Source organism: Miniopterus schreibersii, assembly GCF_964146895.1.
Source record: "Miniopterus schreibersii genome assembly, chromosome: 11".
Taxonomy (NCBI): domain Eukaryota; kingdom Metazoa; phylum Chordata; class Mammalia; order Chiroptera; family Miniopteridae; genus Miniopterus; species Miniopterus schreibersii.
This window is the reverse complement of record NC_138111.1, coordinates 32,497,773-32,522,742: the sequence shown is the minus strand read 5'-3', so window position 1 is coordinate 32,522,742 and position 24,970 is coordinate 32,497,773. Positions and strand designations below refer to the sequence as shown.

General features: G+C 43.6%; 1 protein-coding gene across 3 annotated transcripts in view; it reads right to left on the bottom strand.

Annotated features, from left to right (window-relative positions):
• LOC308563887 (transducin-like enhancer protein 1) overlaps window positions 1-24,682 on the bottom strand; it is an 81,894-nt gene extending 57,212 nt beyond the window's left edge. For 2 of the 3 annotated variants that reach the window (XM_081151459.1, XM_081151460.1), the window contains exons 1-4: window positions 23,372-24,682; window positions 22,506-22,606; window positions 20,989-21,052; window positions 20,832-20,876 (exon numbers count right to left, since the gene is read on the bottom strand). In XM_081151459.1, the coding sequence (XP_081007585.1) occupies window positions 20,832-20,876; window positions 20,989-21,052; window positions 22,506-22,606; window positions 23,372-23,395 (234 nt within the window). In that variant the 5' untranslated portion in view covers window positions 23,396-24,682. The remainder of the gene's footprint in view (window positions 1-20,831; window positions 20,877-20,988; window positions 21,053-22,505; window positions 22,607-23,371) is intronic. The other variant, XM_081151461.1, reaches the window with a different exon arrangement.
• Between the last annotated feature and the right edge of the window lie 288 nt (window positions 24,683-24,970).

Below are 24,970 nucleotides of genomic sequence, written 5' to 3'. Positions count from 1 at the left end.
TTCCTGGGAATTCTAAATAAATGGTCTAGAGAAGAAATGGAAACAAAAACAACAGAGGAGGACCTTTATCCCAGCTGTCTCCTCCCTCCTCCAGGTCTGTAAACCCTAATCTTAAACTATCCTGACAAGTGAGCTTGATTTTGAGCAAGAAGGCCTAAATTCAAGTCTCACCTCTGGTTTATCTAGAAATTCTCTGGGATGCCCTGGCTTCCCATAGGAGAGTTCTTACTTCCAGGCCGTGTGAGGATGAATCCATTTGTTTCCCTGACTTTGCTTTTCTTTGTGAGCTCTAAAACATCACCACCACCCCAGGAGGGTTTCATAAATGTTTTCCCCAGCCCTTAAAAAAGTCTTAAAAGTGGAATAAAAACCGACAATAATTCTTAAGTATTATCTCTTATTTCAATGCAAGGCCTATAACCGAACACAAATTAACAGGTACTGTTTTCCACCCATGTTTCTATCCCTGACCACAGAGTTTTCAAGCAGGTTAAACTGGATATTTGACCCTGCTTAAGCAGGTATTAAGAAAGTTCTGTAAGCTTTTCAGACTGCCTTCTACCTCTTCCAAAGGCTAGACAACTCCAATGGAAAAAATTGCAGGCTAACTGTATTTTCCACCTGGAAATCATTTCCCTGATGAAAGCTGAAGATGTATTCAGTATCTGCTAATAGTCATAAATGCTTATAAATAAACTTTCCCTGTGCCTGTATTTCTGACCAGATAAGACAACAACACTAAGTCAGTGTTCGAAAGCTATACCCAAACCAGATCTTCATGGCACTTTGTGCCTAGAAACTTACCAGCGGAGTAAAGGCCCCAGCATCAAGCTTTACCATCAGGGCTAGCCTCCACCCACTGAGGCAACAGGAAGCAGGTACCCAAATGATCTGTTCAGAACCATCTTTTATTCTCCTTGCCAACACCAATCCCCCTCACTGACTTGCTTATGATAATAGAGCTGGCCCTCATAATCCAAAAACTTGGGTTTGCATCTCAGCAAACCAGTACTAGGTGTCCTTTAAGTCACTTCAACCTCTTGGCCACAGGTCTTATCATCAATCTGCTTCAGTGTTTCATCAAAATCAAGTAAGCTAACATGAACTACAGTTGAATTATTATGAAGAGCTATCCTCTTACCCCAATCCTTCAAGGCCTACCTCTCATCTACTTGGAAACTGCCTCCTCACCCCACCCCACCCCACCCCACCCCACCCCCAGCCTCCCGGAACACCAGAAAACAAACTCTTCTCTTGGCCCTTCAGGACCATCCAGAGCATTTGCTGTCCTTTGGTACACTAAGTCCATAGGTTGAAAATCACATCTGACATAAAGCTTCCATCCAGATTCTTAACAGCTCCCAGCACACAAGTCTTCTCCACCCAACAAGATGGGAACAATGAAAACAAGACTCTAACTCAACTTTCATGCAGCTCCTCACTGCACCCTCTGCCACTAACACTGGCCACAGGGCACAGTCAATGTGCTTTTAAGGAATTGTTCACTATTTGAAAGGGAATCACCTCGTACCCAATGATCAAGAGGCAACCAGACAAACTATTACTGAACACTGTTCGAGTAAGGCTCTGTTTACAGTAACAAATCACATCTTATGTTAAACAAAATCCAAGTGAGTAAATTTGAAGATCTAATTGGCTTTATTCAATCAGATAAATCAGATAGCAACTGATCTAGCAAACAGGAAGGAGCTCCAAAGAGCTGTCCAGAAGGAAAGGTGTTTAAAGGCAGAAGAGGGGTGAAAAAAGAAAATTATTAACAAATAATGTACTGTTTGAGGCAAGGTCGTCCACCTAAGGGGAATGGAGGGGGCCTATCAGTTAGATTACCTCACTACCACTGCTGACCAGGTAATTCCAGGTTGACTGGTAAGAGGTTGGATTCCTAGGAAAGGCTAAAAACTGCAATTAGGTTAGGTATTTGTAAGTCTTGGTTTGCCACTGTGGGGCTTAGCACAAGCAACTCCATTTTGGGCCTGTTGTTTCTTTTTAACACTAAATAGATATAAGATTCACATATTTTAACTAAATTAAATATAGTCAAACACCTCAAAGGCCAGCTTTTGAACCAAACCCTGGTGTATTTTGCAGGGCTCTTAAACTGAAGACATGTTCTGGACATCCGAACTTAAGTTTTAGGATTTTATGATTCCTGAAAGCTCGACTGTCCACCTTTTTGTACTCCTTACACCTAGTCTAATTACAAGCTGAAAAGGACACTCCCCAATGTCTGCTCACTCCTCCACTACAGAGTAATGTATAATGAATGCTGTTTGAAGCTCAAAACAGGGTGAGGGCTACTTAAGAGTAATTGCCCATGGTCTCAAAGCAATCCAGTGGCACCTTGCCCAAAGCCAGTTATGGGAGGGGAAACTCCATCACCATTAAATTGCAATCGAGGGATCATAAAAAGTGCTGCTTATGCTGAGGGCTGGCAAACTGATGTTTTGGTTTTGTTGAGCCAAGCAGGAAGCCCAAAGAAAAACACAGTGGAGCGTTGGTAAGATGTGTCTGGCAAAAGGCAGGCAAGAATATGAAAACAAAGGATACAAAAGAAAATAAATAGATAATGTCTAAATCCCTTCTGACTAGAAGTTCCTGAGTCGGTGAAATGACATTAATTACAGAAAAAATGTTCAACCTCCCCAGCAACCGAACGAAATGCAAATTTTGTTGTAAGGTGGGGTCATTCCCCACCAGTTTAGTTTATTAAAAAAATTAATAAAATCCAAGGAGATGAGTCCTCCGGGAAAGTGAAACCATCTCAACATTACTGAAGGCAGAGCAAATTAGTAGTCGTCTTGGAAAGCAACTGGGCAATGTACTTTTAAGAGCATGAAATTATTCAAACCCTTTGGTAAGGCTTCCCATAGCTAAGAATTTATCCTAAGGAAATAGTTCAAATGAAAAGCATTCCATGTAGGAAGCTGTTCATTGCAGCACCAGTTTCAAAGCAAAAGAGAAAAAAACAGGTAAAGATGTAACAGCAGTTCAACACATCACAACCATTTGCAGTTTCTGAAAAACTTAACATTTGCCCTCCTGAGAAATCAGTTGTCTAATACTAGGAGAACAGTTAAATACCCTGCATCGACCCAAAGGCAAGGCAAGTAACCATTAAAGTCGTATTTATGATAATGATGCTTAAATGGCCAACACATTACCAGATGAAGCAGGAGAACAAAGACATGGATGTTAGTGTGCCTGTGTTTTTACAACATATGCATGTGGCCAAGGACTGTTGGTACCCAAAATAAAAGAGGTGATTATGCTGGGTTACTGGTGACTTTTTTTCTCCTCCACTGACCTTGTGAACACCATGCTTGATTTACTGTCTAAATGTACTATTAAACTGGAAAGGGAGAAAATAGGGGTCTGGACCACCATGCCGGTAGTTGACAGTGGCACCGAGTCACAACAATGCTGGCAAACCCTGAAACCACTTGGATGCCTGGCCCTCTTACAATCCTCAGATCGCACATGGAGAAACAGACGTCTAAAGGAAATGACTTGCCCAGGATCATAAAGCAAGATGAGAAGCCACATTCTTTGCCTAGTCCTTTCTCCAGGAAGCAGAAGTGGAAAATTGGGACATATTCAAGATCAGAAATAAAGCTGAAACTCAGCCTTGTTTTGCAAAGCAATGCAGCCCAAACAGGACTGCAATAGCACAAGGACAAGGCCATGTCGTCTCTCAGCCAACAATGGTGCCACAAGAAGCAGTCCCCGACTGTCCACGACAGGGGAACTACACCTTTGCTGCCCTGGGTAAGTACTCTGCAAAGCAGAGTAGGCATTTTACAACGGAACCTGTTATCAGTCGTGAACCTTAAATAAGCAAGTCGTAGCCAAACTGTACTTTAGTCCTCTCCTCAGGCAGAGAATTAGTGTATTATCCCTAATATCAATCTGGCCCACCAGTAAAGCAAAATCCACAAAAACACATCTACAAATACATCTTTATTTCCTGAAGAAGACATCTGTTATACCTGGAGAAAAATTCAAGATGTTTGAATAAAAACCACATATACCCAAAATGACATATGCAAAACACTGCAAAAATCTAACTCACTGCTGTCCTTTGGAGGGTGGGGAGGGCTTGGCCTAGAGACCTCCTTCAGAATACCCAATATTCACCAGACTTACTATCTCCCACCACAGCACCTTATGAAAAGGTTAATTTTACCTTAAATTCTAATGCATCAGATCAGAGTAGCTTTCTGTTTATAATTGTGTCAATACAATGACTAATCACATTCTGGAGAAATCTAAATGAAAAGGACTTGGGGTATCATTAGGTTGAGGTTGTAATGAGGTTATGAGTGATTCTCAAACTTTGGAATCACCTGAAAGACTTGCTAAAACATGGGCAGCTGGGCCCCACTCAGAGTTTCTGAGTCAGGAGGTCTGGGACACGAGCATCTGCAAGTCTATCCAGTTTCCAGGTGATGTGTGGTTTTCTGACTAAGAACCACAGCCTGAGAACCGCTGTCATTCCTTAACCACAAAAGTGGCAGGACCTACTGCTTAGCACACAGGTCCTCTTACACCTTACACCTACTCTCTAATCCTCAATCTGAGCAGGTCCCCTGTAACTATGGTCAAAAAACAACTGGGCCAGGAGGTCAGGCCTGCCTCTCTCCAGAGCCTGGCCACAGTGCCACGGCCGCCTTCTCCACACGTTTTTACAAAACAAGGCCTACGCAAGAACACAAACCGGGGGTGTTGGAACACATTTGCCTACTGTGGGAAACAACCTCTAACAATATTCATTTAAATGATTCCACCCATGGCAATGTAATCTCACCCCTTCCTAAACCCTATGATTAAAACAAAACAAAGAGTACCAGATGACAGAAACCCTTTAGTGGCTCAATTAATCAGAACGTAAGTCACCAATTACTGGCAGATAATAACGTTTGTGTTTCATCTCCCCCTCACTTGGCAGCTCCCACCGCATTCTAAATCTGAGCCCTTTCCAACTGGGCGCAGTCTCTGTCCTTTCACACTGCTCATCGTTCACTGCAGCTTCTGGGGAAACAAGGAGGGGTTAAAAGAAAGGGGGGAAACCTGCTGAAGGCTGCAGGGGCGGAGATAGCAACACTAATTGCTCCCATTCTCTGGCTTCTCCAGAGACAGATTGCAGGGCCTGCATCTCCAGGAGAAAGCTCTTGCTCTTGTATCTTCTTCGAAGCACTTTCAGCAGAGCAACTCAAGTGCCCTTAATTGTTTATGTTCTTAATGCAGAATCTCTTGAATGCATTCATTTTTAATAGCAGGCTTGAGTATGGGGCCCATCAAAGAATGACAAAGCAACTCTATTCATTGGTTCTCCTTCCTGCAATGATGGTCTTTTGATTTATTTGCAAATGACAAGCTTGGCAGGCTCCACTTGAGGGCTGTCCTCATTTTTTTTTTCTTTTAAAGAATTCAGTTACATTTCCAAGATGAAGTTGAGTCTGCAACACTTGTGTATTTGTGTAAATTTTCCCCCCTTCAGTTCCTTCTAATTAATGACTTAAATGTTTTGACCCAACTGTTGCCAAGCAGAGCATTTGGGCTTTAATTTGTCATTTTGGTAAAGATGCATCCTTGACAAAAGCATGACAGCTGTTTCAGTGCCTAAACAGCACATTTCCATTATTCAGAAGCCCTTGTTATGGGGTTCAGAAAGTGCTGTTCACATGAAATCGTATTGACTTGTCCCGTGATGGAAAGAGACAGCGTTTGGCAGCCGGAAAGGAAAATTCTCTCTGTAATGTCACAAAAGGTTTTTAAGACAAACTCTATAGGGTGAATCACAGAACACAACTGTGAAGTCATTACCTATTGTTCTCAGAAGGAAAAGTGAACAAGCCTCCCCTGAAACACACCCCAGCAAACATACACCTTTCACCCTCTTTCACAGGTCTTAGTCATGAGGGAGCTCTTAAGAAATTAGATAATATCATACAATAGCGGAATTAGTGGGAGGAAAAGCTGACTACATCATCATCAGAGCAGGAAGGCTAAAATTACAATTACGAAAATAAAATATGCCTATTTGTAAAGGCAAAGGCTGCCCAGGAGTATGCAAAATGGGTTTCTGAGAAGGTTCTTCTTTCAAAATTTGCAACATTATTTTCTTTGCAATAAAAATAAAAACATTTCTTCATTATAGCTATCTTTTAGGCCTGTGTTACCTGTCTTTGGTTGGTACTGACTTCCAATCGTCTGTGATCACTATCTCCATGCTTTCCATCATGACAAAGCAAACCATGAGGGCGCAGTACTATCTAGCACTATTGATTATTAGCTTGAGCATTTCCCATCAACCAACTCCCCACATCCTGTCTGGAGATCCCTGGATCAGCAGTTTGGTGTGAATATTTCCCTAAAAGGTTGGAATCTCTAGCCAATCCAGATAGCGGGAGAGGAATTTCCTGCCTGAGATGACCATGGACAATGCTCCCTAATTTTAAAAAAATGCTACACATGAATGACTTGCCACTCTTCTTCCAGGGCAATATCTTCGGGGAAAGCAACTATTCTACCTGGGGGCCTATGCCATCCATGCCATGTGGCACAGCAGCAGAATGGCCACAAGTTAGAGATGAATATGATGGTGAGGCCCCAGGGCAAAGCCATTGATCCCCCAACTCATTCTCAGTGTGGAAGCCACACTCCTGGGCCTTACTCCCCCATAGGCTGAATTACTGGAGAGGTGGTACCTTGGGAAGGAAGACAAGTCCTTGGCCTTCCCAGCTGGAACCTGGGATTCTCTTTTCAATCAACATCATGTGCCAAGAAACCTGCAAAGCTCCAGAATGCAATATACTATCCGAGTGGCCAGAAAACAGTGTAAGGGAGGGAGGTGGCTCCACTACCTGCCTTCACCTTAGGAACAGTGCACTGCTGGACCCAGCAAGTGCGGGGCATCACAGATTAGGAGCTGCTGAAGTAGAAAAAAACTTGCACTCAGTGAAGTCAACAGTAGAGAAAAAATTATTTTTTCAAAAGCATCTTAGCTCATGATTAAAATGAAATCTGGGATGCTGGTGAAAATTTTTAAAAGCATAACCTTTTGGAAAAGCTTTTAAGTGTTTAAAAAGATGCTAAGTACAATGATCCTAGATGATAGACCTCACTACTGTGTTAGATTCACAGAGTGTTAACTCAGCTATGCAGGTTGAGGCAAACAGGAATATCATTTTATATACAAATTAAGTTATTTTTTTTAAAAAAACCTGATCATCATAATACAATCCACAGAGAAATGTAAGCAAGAGAAAAATAACAGTCTTTCTCCAAGATAATAATCAAGCTACTTTTCAGGGGGACAGAGGGGAAGTATGTTCTATGAGAGAGAATTTATTCAGGGTTACATGGACTGACCAAAAATATCTATAATTAAAAGTATGCCAAAGAAAAGCTCAATTTACAATTTTAAAATGATACAGTGTTACAATGTGTTGCCTAAGATATACTGGGGAGCATTAAATAAGAAGGGGGAACAACTAAACCATGAAAGTGAGAACAATTTAAAAATGAGGGGCCACCAGAAATTACCACTCCTATAATTCACCAGTTATTTTACAAGTAGACAAATCAATTTCTGTGCTGGTGTTTTTAGAAAGTATCCCAGATATTCTTCCATTAATTATGTGGGTTTAGGACATGTCAATTCTCGTTTCCCAGAGTACCAGAAACCAAATTTAACCCACATATTCTGTTACACTGGTCTGCCCTCACAGGGTTCCCACAGGGCTGGGCTGGTTCAATAATGCCGAGCTCCTTCTGGAAGAACAGCATAGACTTCCTGCCATTTGGACTGTGAAACACAGTAATCCACTAGGGAATAAAGGTCAAGGTTGCACTTTTGGTCATTACTGAATCATTTGAGATGATCTGTGGTGAGGATGAGAGGAAAATCGAAGGCTGTAAGAACACTGCAAATGGCTTGACCTCAGACCAATTTTCGTCTCCATCTGTCTAATAGACATGTGGATAAAGAGCCCTCCCTCCTGGGCTGCTCAGCTGTTTTCAAATCTGCGGCACAAGCCAGGAACCAGTTAAACAATACATTAATAGAGGGAAATAACCTTCTAAGTCCCAGAGTGACGCTTCCTCAGGTTTTGGGTCACTGGCTAAAGTTTGGAAGGCGATTTCTCCAGTCTGCAAGGAGTCCTGCAGCTAAGTCAAAATTTTAACTAATACAGAGAATCATCTACAGCACATGAGCATGTGCCACAATCTCCTTATTCGTACATGCAAATATATGCATACTTACACCTCCACTCCCCACCAAAAGACATCCACACGATTTCTATTATGTGTTAACAGACACACAAAGGGAGCAGCAGTTCTAAAAACTGCATGCTGCTGAGAAATCAATCTTTTTTCAAGCGTCCAATTAATGCTGCTTAATCATTACTAAGGCATTTTAACTCTTAAATACAAAATATTCCTGGGAACCCAAAGCCTAATTATCATTTAAGCCATGAAATCAATGTTAATATCCCGATTTTATACTAATACTCCCCTTTACTGGTTTGGCCGAGCTACTTTTTTAAGGGAATACTGTGCCATATATAAGTTTAGGCCCCCACAGTATATCAATGTCAAACAACATAGTGTCAAGCTAAGATTCAATTCAGGTAAGTGCCACTGCCAAATTTTCTTGTTCCCAGACGGGCTTTAAGATTATTTTATTGCTTAAAATTTAATTTGTTCCAAGTCGTGTCTCCATGACAACGTTGGCTAACCCTGCAAATCATTTGGGTAATTGGATATCTTATCTTTCTATTGCTCTCAAATCGAATGATTCTGCTAGAATTGTAACAGCCAATCAAATTTACAGTCCTCCTGAGTAATAGACTTGGAAAAGTAGCCACATTCATCTCCTCTTTACAGCCATATTAACCAGTATGCGACAAACAGTAGAATCTGGTCTTCAAACTATACTCCAAATTATAAACGGTGTCAATACCAATATTCTCACAGTGCAAAGTCTACTCAAAAGCCTCTTCCCTTTTATACTGTTTTGAGAAGCAACAATTGGTACTCATTCCATATAAATCTTGAGCAATTTCAGTACTTTGAGGGAAACTGACAAGAGTAATTCCAGTAGCTAATCAGAAAAATAAAATTTTAAAAAATCACAGCTTTGGGGGGATATTTGACCCTGTAATAAAATAATGACCAAAACAATGGATGCACAAGATTATATTATATGCTGACATTGGTGTTTCTAGGGCTTTCCAGGGGGGATAAGCCATATTTGATCCATTAGTCAAGAAATAAGAATGAATACAGATTTATCCACTAGTTCAAAAATCTCTGTACCCTTAGTGAAATCCAAGTAGTCAAAATGTGGCACCTCTATATACTTCATTTAACTCAGGAACATCACAGCATTCAGGGTAGTCAATGATGGAATACAGATTTCCTGTAAGATTCAAAAGTCAGCAGTTCCTCTCCTGAGTTACTGGTATGATTTTGGTCTTTGGTCAGCTAAAAAGTACAGATGTTGGACACAGTTCAGTGGTCCAAGTCCAATCTTCTTGGTAGCTGTGCAAGGAGATTGGCTCTGTGGGAGCTCACAGTCCAGGCACTGGAAAAGAGCCAGCCAGCTTACAAATGAAAAAGGCTCCAGAACCCAAGCCAACTGGCAGGCTGAGGAGGTTGTCAAGAACCTCATGCTTCCCCTACAGATGCTCCGGACTTCAGGACCTCCTCAGGCTACACACAAAGAGACAAACACGGAGCTTCTCAGCACATAGATGTCAACAGGCAGCTGAGCTTTTAAGCAAGTGTAAGAATGGGTACGGGCACACTCTGTCTCAACTGTGCCTTCCTTACCCCCAATACTTATACACAGAGTTTCTACTGCCCTGCTCGGCCGTAAGAGACAACAGCCTAAACTTCCAGTATGTCCCATCCCAATGGCCCTGCTTTCCTCACTTGTGCATTTTTTTTTCCTGCTCTTCCAAATTATTAGCACAGAGCAGAAGCTGTGAATGTGACAGTCCACAAAAATCTCAAGTCCAAGTACATGGAGAACATAACACAATTACCTACTCAAACTTTTGCACAACACCTTACAAGTTTTCATAGCCAAAAGATATACCTACCAAAAGGTATGCCTCACCAAGGCTAGAGATGACTTCTCTAACCAAGCAACAACTTGGCCTTGTAATTCATACCCCCCTCTTTTTTTTTCAGGATGACAAAGTCTCTTCAAATTAAGAGTTGGGTTTCCTACATTACATTTAAAAGAAAAAAATGAGAAATGCACCTCCCATCCTTTATCCTGCCAAAACTCACTTTGGTAAAATGAACCAAATCCTCTTTGTTATTTATCCATCCCCTTAAGTAAACAAACTCAACACAGCTCTATTTTCACTGGTAGTTGTATTAACTACTTAAGGCTGCTGCCATCCAAGGGCATATTTTACTACTTGGCCTAAAAAAGGCATTTTATTTTATTTTATGTTTAATATATCTTTATTGATTTCAAAAAGAGAAAGGGAGAAGGAGAGAGAGAAATAGAAACATCAATAATGAGCGAGTCACTGATCAGCTGCCTCCTGCATGCCCTGACTGGGGATTGAGCCTGCAACCTGGGCATGTGCCCTGACCAGGAATCTAACTTCTATCTCCTGGATCCTAGGTCGAAGGCTCAACCGCTGAGCCCACCTGGCCGGGCTAAATAAGGCATTTTAATTCCTCTAGATTCCTTAGACAACGGGCTACCAATACAGGCTTCATTTAAAAAAAAAAAAAAAAAAAGTTTCCTTTTGAGTCTTAAGATAAATGCTTCTGATCTGATCTTAAAAAGAAACAAACAAAAAACTTAGTCACTGAGGAAAAATAATGAAAAGCAGTCAATTCAGGTGGAGGGAGGGAGGAAACTGTGCTTGGAAAAACAAGATGGGAGCATGGCTTGGAATTCCAGTAACGGTATAGTTTTAAAGGGATCAAAACAGATTTCGAGAACAGCTATCCTCAGAGTGCCCAAGTACCAGGCACCATTGTAACTGCTCCTGCATAAGGAAACTCATTCAATTCTGGTAACTACCCTCTGGGGTAGGTGCTGTCTTCATCCCCTAACCTAGGAGCTTGTTAACTCTTTTGTAAGGAGGAATAATTAACACCCACACAGAGTGGGGGCCGGGGGTATGGAAGGATTTACAGAAAGCTCCTACAGCACAATTTCTAGGGCATGTAGGAGCTCAATGGATGGGGACTATGGCTACTCACTCTAATGCCCCAAATAAGCTTACTCGACAATAATAAACCCATGAAGCTGACTTTTGAAAGCCACAGCTGAAAAAGACAACTGCCTGAGACCCAACCAGGCACCTGTAGCTGCAGGCTGCACAGGACTGGCTGCCCTTCCTCCATCCGGGTGGCCCATCCTTTATTCTCTCCATACCAGACCAAGATGCAGATCAATGTTAAGACCCCCTTTCCTAAACCAAAAGCGACCTTTTTATTTTCACTCACTAATCCATAGAAGCCTTTCAAATGGCACAAATAAAGGCGGCTGCATTTTGTTCTCTAAATCAATTTTCTCCCCAGCCATCAAGTAGATGTTCCCGCACAGAGAAAGAACAGCCCTTCCCTTCTAATTCAAAAATCCATACTGTCATTGCCCTTGCAAACTGCTAAACAAGCAGTATCGGCAAGTCACTTGTGTTCTGTAATATATTTACTGCAAATCCCAATGGCTCGCCTCCTAATGCAGTTTTCTATTGTGTCTGTGCGTGTCAATACACTGGCTGGTCACCTTACTTTTAAGAGGCTCAGACTGGCTGTTTGCTCAAGGCATCAAGAGGGGACTAAGGCTGCACTCCTTGAGGCCCCCTGCCTTGGAGAGCCTCCTCCACATACAGGGGCAGTCAAAGAGGTTTTGTTTTCTGGTATTTCAAACCCCCTCCACCACCCACGGCATCTGAGGCGAGCTTAACTTCTCCATTAGGACAGTTTCCAGCCACACAAAGTCCAAGGTCAGAGTCCTTTTGCACAATTATTTCCTGGTTTCCTACCTATCAACACTAAAGCTATTTCCCCAAGCAAATATGATTACATCTTAGAGGTGCATTACAAAGGGCTAAAAGGCAAGAAGGCTTCGGAAGGGAAATTGGCCTTCCTGTCTAAGTACAAATCTCACTTTCAGGTGACAGCTGAAGGTATCCTAACACCATGTAATTGTGGACCACCTAATACAACCATGCCCAAAACACAAAGGGCAAGTTTAGGAGGAAAATGTTATAAAATATTATAAACACCTGTTAAGATGGAATTCTTAAAATGTACTTGGAGAAAATTCCTCTTCCACATTATCCATCTAAAACAGGGTTTGTAGCTAGAGAAAGGCCCAGCCCTCTGACAAACCCTCTAAGTTTTCCACAGTTTTTTCCAGAATTATTCAGTTACCCATTAAGGGGAGGGTGAAGGGGTGGTGCAAAAGCTCTATGTAAGATATCTGACAAGCAGATATCACAAAATGTTTACTTACAGACTCCTGGTATCATATAGGTGGTTACAATATGGGTGTTCGCTGTACATTTTATTTCTTTTCTGTATATTTGAAATTTTTAATAAGAAAATGTTTGGAGGGTGAAGTTTTACTATGTAAAAATTGTAAGTAAATAATCAATGGGTCTAATCATTATTATTAGAAACCTGGCAACTAAGACAAGTTTAATGCCTTGGGCGAAGCTTGTAATTCAACTTATCCACACCACAACTCTATCAGGCCTGTGGTGGACCTTAAGAGATAAGCAGTGGTTCCAGGGATAGTAACTGACATACACACTCAATTCACATGGGAGCTCACTTCCCAACATGCAACCTGTTTTCTCTTTTTTTTAGTACAAACCCAAATCTATTATTACTAATTATAAACTCCCCATTAAGAAGCTTCAGTGGATATTCTGACTATAAATCACTTTTCCAAAAGGAAAACAACTTGAGCAAACATGGTTAGATAAGATTATTAGAATTAAAGTCCTATACAACAGCTAGTGAAATCAAATCGAGTTCATTCTGAATTTTAGCATAAAAGGACCCATACTCTCGATTCAAGTTTTTAATCCGGGTTCCATGGGCTTGAAGAACCCTAACATATCCACAAAGAGCCAAAATTGCTGGGGAAAGCTATTGTGTACGATTTTTTGTCAAGCAGTTTTCACCTCATTTCCATATAGATTCAGGATCCAACTACCACTCTACATAAGGAGCATATTAAATGCTACTGGCTACTGAACAAGTGCCTACTCTGCCTGACTCACTGGGAAGGGGAGACGTAAGTCTCAAACTCAAGCTTCAAGCAGACTGCAATCTAGCTGGGGTAACAAGAGAGGCACATGAAAAAACATGATTCAAAAAAAAAGCCCGGTTGGGCATGGCTCAGCAGTTGAGCATCAACCTAGGATCCAGGAGATCACAGTTTGATTCCCGGTCAGGGCATATGCCAGTAGCAGTCTCAATCCCCAATAGGGGGCGTGCAGGAAGCAGCTAATCAATGACTCTCATCATTGATGTTTCAACTCTCTCTCTCCCTCTCCCTGAAATCAATAAAGATGTATTTAAAAAAACAAACAAAAAAAACCATGATTCCAGATATCAGTAAATACAGTGGTGTGACAGCCTCCCATTGGAGCAGTCATGGGAGAAAGCCTTGAAGGAAATAGGCAGTGCTGTTACTGGAACTGGACCTCGAAGGATAGTGAGGAAGGCCATGTGAAGTTTGACAAAGAGGCCTGGGCTTTTTACACAGAAAACAGAAAAACATAAAACACATATCAGGCATTAAGAAGAGACCCATTTGGTTGGGTTAAAAGGGGAAGGATCTCGGGCTAGAGTGGCTCAGCGGTTAGGCATCAACCTATGATCCAGAAGATCGCAGTTCGATTCCCGGTCAGGGCACATGCCCAGTTTTGGCTTGATCCCCAGCAGGTGGCATGCAGGAGGCAGCCGATCAATGACTCTCATCACTGGTGTTTCTATCTCTCTCTCCCACTTCCTCTCTCTGAAATCAAAAAAGATATATTAAGAAAAAAAAAAAGAACAAGAAAGGGGAAGGAGGTGACTAAGTAAGACTGGCAGGGACACTAACCAGGGGCAGACACAAAAGCTGTGATGGGCAGAGGCAATTAATATAACAGGAAGTCAAAATGAGAAAGAACAGACATACTGAGGAGGTCATAAACCCAAGCCCCTAAAGGTGTTTTGCATTCATTACCTTAAAGATGCTCCCTGTTCAGGGCTAGAGTTCCAAGAGTGTATGAAATGTAGGGCTAGTAGTCTATAGAGTGGGCATAGTGCACTGAGAATATGAGAACTTATATTTCAACCCCTCCATTTAAATTCGCCATTTACATATAACAAATGTATACAAGATATTAATTATATTTATATAATTTATAAACTTATAAGTAAACAAGTTGGGTGACATGTTTTCAAACTTTTTACTGACAGATTGCACAAAATACCAGACTAATAATCTGGTTAGATCAGTAACGGTGCTAATATCAAACCCAGCCTAGTACTGAATGTATTTCAGTGGTTTAACAAATTGCATGATTTGGACATACAAGTTCAAATACACCTACATTCCGGGGAACAACTGATTCCACTTCACCAAGTAAATAATGAATATTTATTCATTAGTACACTGAAAACAGTTGTGTATACAACTCTCCCCTCTCCAGTGGGCACAGTGATATACACCCACCACACTTAATAGCAATTTTTTTCTCTATTTGGCAGATTAAAAAATTAATTCAATAGACAGAATTCTTATTGTTTTTTCCTTCTATTCAAAATGAACTTTACCTTACCCTTTTCATATTCTGTAGTCAAAGAATGACTAAGAAGGAAATACTACTACAAGGAAAACTAAAAAAAACAAGTAAAAATAAAAATAAATTCCTTGTTATACCTAGTATAAGAACGTGTGGGGAAAGGGGGTAAACTGTGCTCACAGTTATGACTTTATGTTGTTTGAAGGCAGGCAAATGAATCAAACTTTAAAATGATTTAAAATGATTTAAAATCTAAATTATAAAATAATGAAATATAGATTTCTGCAAAATCACAGGTTATTTGATAAAACTTTGTGTCAACATTTCCTGGAGTTCCATAAAAAGCATTATGGCGACTGGGTGGTCTACCAACTAAGCAATTCTATAATCATCATAGTTTTGCAAACAATTTTAGAAACCATTTTTTCTTTAACCAACTAAATGGCAATACATGAATATCTTCATTTATTTTAAAACTTCAGTATAACTTTTTTTAGATCAAATCATGCCTCAGAAAATTAGAAAATCTCTCTCACATCTCAGTGCCTATACCTACTTTCTCTACCTAAAACATCAAACCATATACATATATGAACAATCCTATGGCACATTTCTTACCATAGAACTCACCAATCCTATTAGTAATGACTATTTTGAAGATATAAACACCTAACCTTGTCAAATAAGCTGACTGACCAAAACAGCTGTCTAAAATTTAACTGAAAACCATACACCCAACATTCCACATTAAAGGTACTAATTCTGAGAATTTCAATTTTCAAATAATCTGAAGCAACAGAAAGCAACACGGACTGGAGGGAATGAAATGATTGAGTCAATCAAAGCCTTAATAAAGAGAACCCAGTCAGTTTCTTCGTTTCCTCCAACTTAATCCACTTCTGGAGACCACAAACGTTTAATAATCGAAGAGCAAAGACTCAGATTTATGGAAATTTAAAATGGTTCCATGAGCCAGTAACAATATATCTTTAATTTAACTACCACTCAAGAGGATTTATTTAAATATTTGCTAAGGGAACACAATTTTTCTCTCTCTGTGTTTCTTAATAAACAGTTTGGAGGCACATCTTAAACCCTCTAGCCAGAGACTTTACACACACACACACACGAGGTTCTAGTTCCGGTGGGGGTGCAGTGTGACTTCCCTATCAAGAGATAAACCAAACTTTAGAAACTACCTAGTCTAAACCCTCACTTCTCAGAAAGGAAAATCAAGGCCCAGGCAACTTATTAATGACTTGCCCAGTCACTAATCGAAGTGCCTAATTAAGGAACCTCATTGAAGTATTTTACACCAAGGCAGATCCTGCAGATCACAACAGCTCCCAATGGGCCATTCATTCCACCTCTTCTCTGCTCTGTCTCTGAAATTGCCTCCCTCATCTCAACAGTATTCCCAAACTGTCAGGTCCTGCCCTTATATAGTATTTTGTTCCTATTGGAGTTTTTTTGTATCAATTTTGAATTTTAAAAATAGTATTATTTACCTTTAGTACTAAGGTTTTTGATACCTCCCTTACATTCTGTGCCAAAGGCAACTGCCTCATTTGTCTCATTCTAGTCAGCCCTGACAGAAATCAGCAACTAGCCCACCTGTTAAAGGGGTTGGATAGCTGCAGGTTTCAGGGTAAAGACTGAGCCCTGGATGCCAATAAAAAAAACAAAGGCTAATCTTGCACCTCAGAATCTGGCTCTCAGTACACAGGGAGCTTTATCTCTTTTAACTTATGCTTGTAAAGGACAGGCCTGGCTAATGAAAATGAAGTTGGGGACCACTCCAGTCCTGATGACAGCTACCCTCTTTGTATTACAAGATTAACACCTGGTGGAGCTTAACTCTAAGTGCCTACACTCCAGCTAGTCACTTCCCATTCGGAGACAGTGACTTAGAAAAAAGTCTCAAAGTGAGTAACTGTAGACAGAGAGCACAACTGGTTAAAAAACAGGAAGAAAGGTAAAACTTGCAGACAAATAGTAAGTCACATCCATGGAATTAACCCACAGGTGAATCCCTAACAGTTCCACCTAAATACTTTTTTAAAAACTACTAAAGAACAACTTGTTTTTTAAGAGACTTTAAAAGCACACATCAAAATTGTGCAATCAGTTCTACTCCAAAATTGACATGGTCTGAGAAATTGTGCTTGCTGAATATAGTGCAGGGAGCTTAGAAACATTAAGCTCTCATCTGGTTTTTCCTTTCTCCTCTCCTTCCCCACCCCATGACCAGGACTGCAGAATGCATCTTTTCTTCCAGAGCTAGTCCTGTCATTTAAATTCTTCACTACCCTAGAGAGCCCCATGTGCTCACTCTGCCTGCTCTTCAGAAGAATACAGGCACAGTGACACAAAGTGACTGATCAAATTCACTGCATGTCTGGGCCTCAACCAGGAGTCCTGGCCACATGCTTCTAATTTTCTTTTATTCTTAGATGTTATTTTAACCTGCAGACAGTGTTGCTAGGTTGGTTACACCTTTCTACATACCATAGCTGCGGATCCCACAGGTCAATCAGCATTACTAATTTTCATAACTTTCAGAACATGGGTCTAGCCCCAACGTGTCTCGTAAATTGTGAAATTGGTCAGCACAGACCAAGAGTGAAAACAGGAAAGACATAGAGCTAGGAAAGCCAGTGGTGTTCCCACCACTGGCCTCATTCTCGGGGAAGAAACACTAAATTGGGGACCAGGTGACCCAAAGTCAAGCTTCAGTAGGTGCCTGGCCTTGACAACGCCCAGACTCTGAACATGTGCCCACAGCTGCAGACAGAGCAAAACACCTACCCCCAATCTATGTCACAGGATAAGGCAAATCTCTTTTGACAACTGTTAAATGCTGTACAAATTCAAGCCACTAATGACAACTCATGGCATGGCTGCATCAGCCTGCTGAAAAGACACATAAGTGGAACAGACAAGGCTTATGTATGTATTTTCAGTGCACACTGTTCCCCAAAATCAAAAATATCAATTGAGGTAATACTATGCCACGACAGGGAAAAAAAAAAACCCTTTAAAATTCACATGGTTAAACACACTAGGCCCAGACCTCAATACAACTAGACTCACATTTACCTGCTGGTTTTTATTGTACCCGAACACTTTGGTGGTATCAGAACTGCCTCAATTTTTCATGAGAAGTCACCACCTCTCATGTATAGAGATAGCCAGAGCTTAAGATCTACCTAGAGAGAGATGGACAGGCAGAGATCTATAAAAAGCTCAAAAAAAAAAAAAAATGTCCTAATGCTGTAATAAAAGATTTAAGTATCCATTACCATCCCTCTGCCATTGACTTCTCAGTAACCAGCCACAAATGGGAGCAGAGAAAGTAAGGGGAAGGCTTATCAGGAAGTGTTGACACAACATAAACATGGACTGTGGGCACCAAACCAAGTAAGGAAACCACAATTATACCACTCTTGATTTGGACGCACTTCCACTTTTTTTTTCCCAGACGGAAAAGTCTGGTGAGACTTGACACTGAAATCCCTAAAACTCGTTCTTTCAACAAACCCGCTGAAAGGTGGGAAGGGAGAGCAGTAGTCACACTGGAGATAAATATTAACAACATTAAAGCTCTCTCCACGGAAAGTTTCCCCATCACTGCATTTTTTCCGTAACAAAGATGTTGTCAGAAATGACAATTTTTTGTGTCCCCTGATGATGCCTTGCTAGCATTTGGTTATAAGCCATAAAGCAGGACTAATTTCAGCCTGTCAGGAGTCTCGCTAATGCCCAGTTTCCCCCTAGAGAGAATTCCTGTCAAATCTAATGAGAGCTCCAAAGGCCCTCTCTACAATATAATGAGCACTTAGGCCATGCTGGTGATCGGGCGGCAAAAAGCATCAATTTGAGCCTGGCTACACCCTGGGGGCCAGACGTCACCAGTTTTAATAAGAATTATGATTACTAGCTGCACCAAATGTCTCCTCAGAACTTATTATTAATGTGTGACATTCAGAAAGATGTTTTTCGAATGTAAGGCCACTTTAAACTGAATTATAGCACTGCTTTGCATACCACTCTAGTTAAGGGTCTGTCAGCATTTACAATATAAACTAAATTTCAGAGGGCTGAATCCCCTACTATGAAGGATATGGCGTCTCTCAGCTTTTCACATTTTTCAAATTACTGAGCCAATTATATACAGCATATTATTAATGCATAGTGGCTCATGGACGGACAAATGCCTGATGGAGTACAGAAACTCATTAGAAAACTATTTTCACACCATGGGGGTTCCTGACCCTCTTCTGTTCTTTCTTCGTCCTATGCGATAAAGAAGAGGTCACTCTGCCATGTAACCTACAGGAACCCAGAAGAATTACACACCTCCTTAGTTCCCCCAATAAATCCAGCACCAGTATACATCACACAAAGCTGGCGTTCCCTTGTAAAAGAGTCAGGGAGGTTATTAAATCCTTTGAGTTTATGAGTTTAAGACAAAGCTTAGTCTCCTCTTACTCTTCCAGAATATTTGTTAGCAAAAAAAAAAGGTGGGGGAGGGGAGTCTTTAGGGTTAACTTATTTTTAAAAAGTGGCAGGCTAGAACTTCTGGACCAAGTTCATTTGCATAATTTATTTAAATGACCATAGATCTTCTAGCCCAATTACTATCAACAAGTTACAAGTACTTCAATCAGGCACTAGCCATTTAAACACAAAAACAAAGGCAAAAACCCAACATACATTAGGATACCAACTCTGTAAATCGGAATAAAATCAGCACTTTTAAAGGTCCAATTGTATTATTAATGAAAGGCCCTGAACTTCACTATCTCCAAACACATATCTGAGAACAGATCTAATGTACAGGACGATACCTTAACATTATGAAACCTATGATGAATTAAAAATCAAAGAGCACAGAGTTACAAAAGCAGAATTCAACTCTGAAACATACTTGCTTAATGAAAGTCTTTGAATATAAGGAAGATCTGAAGGCTGAACTAATCAATTTCTCCACTGTGCCCCAGCCGGTCAGCCATGCTCTTTAATTTAATGAAACAAGGGTTTGAGATGAAATAGCACATATACATCAAGTAAGAATTGTATTGTTGCACTTTGAAATGTGTCCAACTGTGCAACTTCATCTGATGATAATTTTTTAAGAGGCAATCGATTTCTAAAAGACTTATTGTACCAGCGTCTTGATGAAAAAGTGAATGTCAGCATATCTCCAGAATACTTACACCCTGCCATTAATGCTTTCTTTGGCAGACAATGACTACTCAATCGAGGGTCCTTTGGGCTGAGCAATCATTTAGCTTTTCTTCTCTTATGAGGTCCTTAGTGCCTTGTTCCAGCTCAATACTCTTTTTATACACCATTATAGTAGCCATAAGTGTGAATTTTATGGGAACTTGCAAACTCATAGTCATAGCTAGAGCTTTCCAGTCACTAATCTTTTCATGCTTTTAAAACTACTAGGACTGAAGCAACTCCCAACATATGCTGTGGCAATAAAGGAACACTTTTTTCACCTCCAAACCTGCACCAATTGAGAATTTTTTTCAAAAAGATGTATGCTAATAAGCCACTAATTCTGAGTATCGGTTTACGCAGCCCTGAAGCATAAAGAAAATTCCACAGTTAGTCATATGCCTTATTTAACCTGATTTAAAGACGGGAGTGTCTCACAGGTCCACACTTCTTTCCAAACCAGAACAAAAACATTAGCAACTTCAGCAACTCTACAGAATACCCAGATCTTTCAAGGAGAATCTATCCAGGTAGAAAAGGAAACTCAAGAGTCTCAATTTCTACCTGCCTATAAACAAGCTAGTTTACATTTCCAAAGCACCGCTCACCCAGTCATTTAAACATTGTTTAACTGTAGAAAAGCAACCCTTGCTTCAGAATACTACGACCAATTTGCAGAAAGGGAAACCAAGGCAGAAAAATGGCATACAAACCCCCCACTAGAGGACAAAGCCAGTATTAATAAACTATGACTCAATTGTCATTTCAGCTTGAGATTTAACTAAAGCTTACCTGTTTGTGCATTTCTATGTTTAATCCATATGACATTTCATAATACTGTAAAAAAAGAAAAGAATGAAGCATTTCATTAACTCACATTTTATAATGCTAAGAACACATATTTGCTCATATTACATGAAAAGGAAAAAGCCCAATCTTGGATACCTACCATCACATAGTGCCTCTGCATTTCTGTCTTTTCACTTGCCAGTTTCTCACATTCCAATTTAAGGCTACGAAAACAAAACAGGCAACTTAATGTAAACATTATGTCACTTGTTTTAACATCTGCCTCACATATTTGAACTTCAAGTAAAAACACAGACCAATTTGGAAAAGCCATAAACTATCTAGGTAAACACTCAAAAACTTCATCCCGGCGTTTACCAGAGAAAAGAAATTAAGTGAGCATTACAGGGTATCCATTCAGCTGCTATCCTTTTTCTTCTTGGTGCATACCCTGATCAGATGACAACAAGGAAAAATCTGTAAAAACCTCTGATCGACCCAGAAGACTGATTCTTGCTGGTGGTCACCTGATCACTACTACTTCCCTGAATCAAAGTTTGCCTCTCCGGACTTCACCAAAATCTGGCCTTTGCACAATCTTCAGTCTCAGGAATAGGATGTACTGTCTTTGCCAACTCAAAGTTTGAAAATTGTCACTGTAAAGTTACTTCTAACAATTGTTAGTCCCTTTTAAAACCTTTGGTTTTAAAATCCCTGCCAAAATATGTCAAGCAGCTACTGTGATAAAGTGGGTTGAAGTCCTCCCTGCTTGGTAAACATGGTGTGGACAGGTATGCCTCAAGCTTTAGAGATTATTATCTTCAAGTAGACAATAGGTCAATAATCAGAAAGCCTCTGACGAAATAAGAAAATTCACACCCAAGCATCTGTGCTTTTTCTCAAGCATGACAAAAATAAAAACTGTCATTACACAGTTATTTCTTAGCTCTAGTCAGTTAAGACCTCATAGAAACAAGAGGAGAAACTAACATTTCTAGAAAGTCCACTATGAATGGGTAGCTTTACAAACCATTTTCACTTACTAATCTTTTCAAATAGGTTTCATTAGCTGAAAAGACTAAAGCTGAGATGGATATAAATGTGTGACTCCAATCCCCCATCCTACCCAAACCAACCCAGAATGACACCAAAGCAGGTGAGCTTTCCCTTACACACATCCACCCCTCTCACCACCACCAAAACTAGGCACAGCTAAAAGCATCTAGCTTTCCATAGTGGACTTTGCCTCAGACCACCCAATTCTCTAGCATTGCAAACAGCGATTTCAACACTGGCTTTGCCTCCCTGAACTCGCACTCCAGGGCTAGGCCATCGACTGAACCAAGGTTTTAGCTCAGCCTGTTGCAAAATAAATAAATGAAGTGCAAATATTGATGGTTCTCATGCAACTCCTAAATACACGAAAATAGACTCCCTGGAACAGCAGCAAACGGGTAAAAGGGAAACAATGGGAGGAGGAGGAGACAAGAGAAGGGGCTGCCCTGGAAGAGCCAGGAAAGGGGGTAACGCGAATGACAGGTCTTTACTGCGACTCCACACGCCACCGCCTGGACGCCTGTACTAAGTACAGCCGTCGCCACCACCTCCATGGGGCTGGGCGACAAGGGGCACCGGGCTGCCCAGGCGACGATTCGCCCGTCACCGCCGGACACGCACCTGTGATACTGAGCCTGCAGGAACTGGAATTCCTCTTTAATGCGGTCCAGGGACTCCGGAATAGTGAACTTGAAGGGCTGGCCTGCAGCCTGGTGCGGCGTCTGGGGCAACCAGCGAGGGGGACCGAGGGTCGGGGAGGCGGATGGATAGTCAGAGGAGAGAGAAGTGGGTGCGACATAAACAAAAAATAAAGTTAGAAGTGGTGGGAAACGGAGTCCTGCACTCTAGTTTACGCTTTCCTTTGGGGAGAGAGAAAATGGACCCTCCTCCAACCCCCGGCTTCTAGAGAGACTCGGAGCCGTTTCCAGCCCCCAGCATGGGTCGTAGTAAGTGCGCCGGGGGCACACCGCTGGAGGGAAGGGGGTTCCCCGGCGGAAGCTGAGAACCCGGCCAGATTGTCGGGATCGCCGCGCCGTCCTCCACGGGGGCGATACCGACCCAGAGGACCAGAGGAGAAAAACAACTCCCACAGGCTCCCAGTTCCCAGAGTCGCCAGGGCCACCTCCGGGCGCGCCGGAACGGGGGCCTCATTGACATGCAAATAGGCGAGACCAGAAACAAAGGGGGGGGCGCCCTACCTGCCCCGCCGAAGGGGGAGGACGTGGCCGCGAGAGCGAAACCTCAGCCTCTCCCGGGGCCCCCGCCCTCCCAGTCTAGACGTCAAGTAGGAGGGGGCCCAGAGGAATGGGGGAATATTGGGAGGTTCAGCCCACAACCCACCCCAGGGGCCAGGGCCCGGGGCCTCCCAGCCGTGCACTCCCAGCGACAAGGGGGTCCGCCAGAACACCGCAGCCACCCGCCTCCCTGGGCTTGACGAGCACCTCCTCCCCCCCCCCAGCCCTGCCCCCCAGCCAGCCGCTCCTCACCGGGTGCCTGCTCTGCGGGAACATCGCTCTGGCGGCGGCCGCGGCTCTGCTCCCGGGCAACTCAATTCTCCGCTCAATTTCCAACTTTAATCCCGCCGAGGTAAATTAAGCTGGGAAGCCAGGCAGAAGCGGGACGCGCAGGGGGCCCGCTGGCCACGCACGCAGGCGCGCTCGGAGCGGCGCACCGGCAACTCGGCGCCCGGCTGCTCCTGCTCCCGCCGGTGCGGGCTCCCGCGTTCAGGGCCACATCGCGGGGCACTCCGGGCCCGGCCGCACCAAGACCCTCCGCGGCGACGCACTGCTCTCCGACCCACGGGCCTCGGCCGCCCGGGCGGGGAGGCGGGGGGCGCGGTGGCTCCGGCCCGCTCCCGTAGGCTATCCGCGTGAGCGGCAACCGTCCCGGGCAAACAAATCTAGGCGGGCTGCTTTCCTTCGCTCTTCTCCCGGTCCGCGTCCTCTCCCGGGTTTCCCCGCGGCGCCGGCGGCAGGCGAGGTGCAGGTGGTTCGGCGCCCCCGGCTAACCCCACACAAACAAGCCGGGTGACGTCTGGAGCGGACCCCGGCGGGTCCGGGCAGCGCCTTCGGCCGGGAGGTCGCAGGCCCCCGAGACTGAGGGGAGCGAGGTAGGGGCCGGCCGCGGTGGAGGCTCAGCGCCCAGCGCTCCGCAGCCTCAGCCCGGGCAGAGGCTTGCTGGAGACCGCGAGGCGGGGAAAGTGCGGAGGGCGCGCCTGGAGGCTGCTCGGCACGCCCCGCGCCACCGGCACTCGATGTTCTGCGGGTGCACAAACCTTTCGGGCCCGACGGGGCTACTCCGCGGAGGGCAGTCCCGCAGCGCCCGCTACTCCTCGCGGCTGGGGCGCATCAGGGTGCGGCGCGCAGTGAGCGCTCTCCGCGCACGACCGGCCTGGCCCTTTCGGACCTTTCCTCCGAGACCCTTCCTCGGTTCTCTCTCCTTCCCTTCGTCTGCCTCTACGTAAAAGGCGCTCCAGCCCGCTGCAAAGTTCTCTCACGACCCGGGGTACGACATCCAGGAGATGGTGGCGAGAGGGGCCGGAGTGAGCTCCGCCGCTTGGCCTCCCTCCGGGCCGGCAAACTCCGCGGGCGAGTCTGGAGTAGTCGCAACAGGAGCAGCCGGCGGGGGTTAAGTCACCGCCGGCCGGCGGAGGCCCGGGCTGGTGGCGCGGGTCCCGCCCGGCCGTGAATACGTGGGGGGGTGCAGTCAGCTGCCTCGCGGACGCGGGGCACCGGGAACCCTCCGACGCTACTGCTGCTCCAGCAGCCGCCGCCCGCGTATCTCGCGCCGGTTACATTAACACGCGGTTTCACACTCCGGAGCTAACCAGCGCGGGCCCCGCCCAGCCCCGAGCGGGCCCCGCCCAGCTCCGCGCAGGCGGGGGACGCGAGCGCCGAGCGGGCGGGCGATGGGGGCCGGGGCGGTTGGGAGGGGGAACCGAAGGCCAGCGCCGGCCAATCGCGTGCATCGCGCCCAACGTGGGGTGCAGACGCGACGCCTCCCCGGAGCCTATGGCGGCGCAGCACTGGACGGGCCGCCCCCCTCCCACTCCCCCTCCTCCTGCACCCCGCTCGCTTCCATCAGCG